General features: G+C 53.9%; 1 protein-coding gene across 1 annotated transcript; it reads left to right on the top strand.

Moving 5' to 3' along the window:
• The first annotated feature begins 541 nt into the window (after positions 1-541).
• Positions 542-925, top strand: LOC137834040 (uncharacterized). Its single transcript, XM_068642106.1, has one exon. The coding sequence runs from the start codon at positions 542-544 to the stop codon at positions 923-925; it is 384 nt and encodes a 127-aa protein (XP_068498207.1).
• The last annotated feature ends 3,904 nt before the right edge of the window (positions 926-4,829 follow it).

Genomic DNA, 4,829 nt, shown 5'->3' with positions numbered 1-4,829 from the left:
TGGTTCATCTCAGTTTTCATCGATTGTTTCTTCAGTTCAGTTCAGTTTCCACCGTTTCTTTCGGTCTTGATTAGTTCCAACCGTTCGTTCTTCAGTTTTCTTGAGTTTCTACCGTTCGTTCTTCTTTCCGTTCGTTTTCACCGAAATATTTGTCAAGAACCACCGTTACAACTCGAAGGTTTCCAAGAAACAGCAAGAAATGAGGACAACAAGGCAAAGTTCGACGCGCGCTGAGAGCGGAGACATGACCATGCAGCAGGTAATAGATATGATGCAAGGCTTGCAGGAGGCGATGGCGACATCAAAGGTAGAGCAAGAGCGCATGCAGGCGGATCTCGCGGCGTCACAGTCGAGGAATGAAGAGTTATGCTGTACGAATGAGGAGTTGCGTCGCGGGTTGCGCAACCACTCAGGGTTACGTGAAGTAGATGATCGTGAATGTTTCACACCACCGAGGGAGTTCTCCACACCGTTCTCGCAGTCAATCATGTAGGTGGTGATCCCTCACACGTTCGTAGGTTCTAAGGTGACGTTCACGGGAATGGAGGATCCCGAGGCGCATCTCACTGCGTTCCACACACAGATGATGCTGGTAGGCAGCTTCGACGCCATAAGGTGCAAGCTCTTCATGAGCACGCTGACTGGAATGTCCATGGACTGGTTCATCAGCCTTCCAGACGGCCACATCACGTCCTTCGCACAGCTCTCACAACTGTTTCGCGAACAGTACATAGCAAACAGGGCTCCGCCACCGGTATCGTACGATTTGTTCGACGTAAAGCAGTATCAAGGCGAAACCTTGAAAGAATACATCAATCGCTTCGGGGCACAGGTGGTAAAGGTTGGCACCACGGAGGAGCCTATGATCATCTACGCGTTCAGGAAGGGAATGTGCCTTGGACCTTTCTGTGAGTCAATCATCTGAAGCCGCTCTCGAACTTTTGCTGAGATTAGGCGTTGTGCCATGGAGCACATCGCCACTGAGGGCGAGGTGTGCGAGAAGCGCACAAGCGTTGCACCCGTACGCCCAAGAGCGTCGTCGCGTGCACAACCCGCTAGGGTGAACGAGGCCGCGACTGGGAGGAAGGGTCAAGACAGGAAGCGCCCATACGAGGCGAGGAGGCCCCAGGCTAGGGGGCGAGCAGAGGGAAATAGGCCGGCGAGGGAGGGGAATAGGCCGTTGAGGCACAATTTCGTGGTAGAGTTGAAAGATCTTATCGCCGTGCGCAACATTGCAGATAGGCTAAGGCCCCCAGTAAAGACTAACAAAGTGCTGGGACCTCACAAGGACGCATGGTGCGAGTTCCACCAGGCGTTTGGGCATCACATCAACAACTGCTTGGCGCTGGGCCATCAGTTGGACGAGCTGGTGAAGAATGGATTTCTGAAGGATTATCTAGCCGGGTCTTCTACGGTCGCGGCCCTGGCAGTACTAGAGGAGGATCAAGCACACGAGATGCTGATCCACGGAGAAGTGCACACCATCTCTGGTGGCTTCTCAGGAGGAGGATGCACTGTCTCTCAGCGTAAGAGGTATGTGCGATCAGTTAACTCAGTAGCTGAGGAAGGTTTGGATGACCCGTGGGAGTCAGACCTTGTGTTTACCAAGGCTAACCTACGTGATATCGTCCCACATGATAATGACCCCGTGGTCATTTCGGTCGTCACCACTGGGAGGAGGGTGCACCGAGTTCTCGTGGACCAGGGCAGTTCCGCAGATGTAATGTTCTAGTCCACCTTTAACAAGTTGAAGTTGTCCCCTGACCTGCTGAGGCCATACACTGGATGTTTGTATGGGTTCGCAGGGGACCAGGTGGAGGTACGTGGCTACCTGGAGCTAAGGACGACGTTTACAGATGGAACGTCGTCACATACCGAGAGCATCCGATACCTAGTCGTGAACACCAATTCATCCTACAACATTTTGTTAGGAAGGCCTGAGCTGAATAGGCTAAGGGCAGTGGCCTCCACACGCCACATGAAGATGAAGTTGCCAGATCTTAGTGGCCGGGTGATCGGGATCAAGTCAGATCAGGAGGAGGCCCGGGAATGCTACGAGAATAGCTTAAAAACGAAGAGGGGAGTGATCATGGTGATGGAACGCCCGCCCATTTCAGATACGCCTATGGAGGTAGAACCTCTGGAGGAGGCGATGCTCGCGGGGGAGACGCCTGGCGAGGCTGTACCCGCGGAGGAAACGCCCAGGGAAGCCGCACCCTTAGAAGAAGCGCATGGGGAGGCCTCGCCCATGGAAGAATTATCCGAGGAGGCCTCGCCCATGGAGGAAGCATCCGAGGAGGCTTCGCCTGTAGAGGAAGCGGCAGACGAGGCGACGCCTCGAAGAGAAGGCCGCAGAAGTGAGTCTCGTGCTGAGAGCGCTCGGGATAGGCGACCCGAGCCGGTCGAAAATATGGTTGAGAGGCAGATTGGTGGTAAGATCTTCAAGTTGGGGCGACTGCTGAGTCAAGAAGAGCAGGACGAAGTGGCGGCGGTAATCTCGCGCCACTTGGACGCATTCGCATGGTCTGCCTCGGACATGCCAGGCATCGACCCAGATTTTTTGTGCCACCATCTCACCATGGACGCCAGGGTTTGCCCTGTACGATAGAGGAGGAGGAAGTTCAACGAAGAGAGGCGCCTCGTCGTAAAGGAAAAAAACGAAGAAGCTGTTAAGCGACGGACACATCAGGGAAATCCAGTACCTTGAGTGGCTGGCCAATGTCGTCTTAGTGAAGAAGGCGAATGGGAAGTGGCGAATGTGCGTCGACTTCATAGACTTAAACAAGGCGTGCCCCAAAGATTTGTATCCACTACCTAGCATCGACGCGTTGGTGGACAAGGCCTCGGTCTGCAAGATGCTGAGCTTCTTGGATGCATTCTCGAGAGACAATCAGATCAAGATGCATCCACGCGATGAAAGCAAAACGGCGTTCATGACTGAGACGTGTAGCTACTGCTACAAGGTCATGCCGTTTGGGTTGAAGAACGCAGGCACCACCTACCAGAGACTGATGGATAGGATCCTCACACCTATGCTGGGTAGGAATGTGCAGGCCTATGTTGATGACATGGTGGTAACCTCCCAGGAGAGAGGGCGACACACAACTGACTTGGAGGAATTGTTCACCACAATAGCTAAGTACCGTCTCAAGTTGAACCCGGAGAAGTGCGTTTTTGGGGTCGAGGCGGGAAAATTCTTAGGATTCATGCTCACTGAGCGGGGGATAGAGGCGAACCCCGACAAGTGTGCAACAATCATAGCCATGCGAAGCCCAGCCTGGATAAAGGAAGTGCTTGAATTGACGGGGCGCATGGCGGCTTTGTCAAGGTTCGTATCTGCCGGTGGAGATAAAGGCCACCCATATTTTCAGTGCCTGAAAAGGAACAGCCGTTTCGTGTGGACAGAAGAATGCGAGACAACTTTCCTCAAGCTGAAGGAGTACCTGGCGACGCCTCCCGTGCTGTGCAAGCCGCGGGTAGGCGAGCCCCTCTGTTTACACTTCGCAGTGACGGAGTGGGACATCAGCTCTGTGCTTGTTCAAGAGCAGGATCAGGTGCAGAGGCCTATATACTTCGTGAGCAAGGCCTTGCAGGGCCCGGAGACGAGATATCAAGCATTGGAGAAGGCGGCTCTGGCAGTGGTGTTTTCAGGCCGGAGGCTCCGTCACTATTTCCATAGTTTTACGGTGGTGGTGATGACGAACCTCCCCATCTAGAAGGTATTGCAGAAGCCAGACGTCGCAGGGAGGATGGTTCGCTGGGTGGTAGAGTTTTCTGAGTTCGATATTCAGTATGAGCCTAGGGGATCCATCAAAGGGTAGGTTTATGCAGACTTCGTTGCAGAGTTCTCACCAGGAGGCGCCCCCAGGAAGTAGAGTGAGATTCACAGTGGATGCTTTCAGTGGATGGATCCTCCAATCAACAGGGAAGTCTTGGAAGGGCCCAACGGGGTGTTGATTGAGCAAGCCCTGGGTTCGCCTTCAAGGCAAGCAAAAACCAGGCAGAGTACGAAGCTTTGATTGTCGGAATGCTCTTAGCCAAGGAGATGGGCGCACAAAGCCTCTTGGCGAAGAGTGACTCGTAGCTGGTCACAGGGCAGGTGACCGGGGAGTATCAAGCAAAGGACCCGCAGATGGCTGCGTATCTGAGGTACGTCCAAGTGTTGAAGGGAGCTTTCGCTATGTTTGAGTTGGTGCATGTCCCGAGAGAGCAAAATGCCCGTGTTGACCTGCTCGCCAAGCTGGCCAGCTCAGGCAAGGGGGGAAGGCAGAGGACAGTCATCCAAGAGACCCTCAAGACGCCGCAAAAGTTTGTGGCAGATAATAGGGTGGACGTCCTCCATATCAGAACGACTAAGGGAAGGCCGAGGAGCCATCGGTCTTTGATTCAGGACACGACGAAGGTGCCCAGAGTCAGTGTTTATCTGGCCTCGCCCGAAGAAGAGGGTCGTGTACAGGTGTGCGTTTTGGAGGAGGGGGACACATGGATGACGCCCTATAGGCGATACATTGCAGATGGGATCCTCCCAGCGGAACCTGGAGAGGGCAAATGGATAAAGAGAATCTCCACAAGGTACACTCTCGTCGACGGAGCGCTATTCAGGCATGGGTTCACGCACCCGATTCTGACATGTGTGAGCAACGACGAGTGCACGAGGATAATGTCAGAACTCCACGATGGGATCTGTGGAAGCCATGTAGGGGGGTGGTCGTTGGCATCCAAGGTGATCCGGGCAGGGTTCTACTGGTCGTCAGTAAGGGAGGATTGCGTGAGGTATGCTCAACGTTGCAAGCAGTGCCAAATGCACGCTGACTGGCACAAGGCGCCTC

The sequence above is a fragment of the Phaseolus vulgaris genome, chromosome 5 (assembly GCF_051622355.1).
Source record: "Phaseolus vulgaris cultivar YP4 chromosome 5, ASM5162235v1, whole genome shotgun sequence".
In the NCBI taxonomy this organism is placed as follows: domain Eukaryota; kingdom Viridiplantae; phylum Streptophyta; class Magnoliopsida; order Fabales; family Fabaceae; genus Phaseolus; species Phaseolus vulgaris.
The sequence above is the reverse complement of the archived record's forward strand: the minus strand, read 5'-3'. Positions and strand labels throughout refer to the sequence as shown.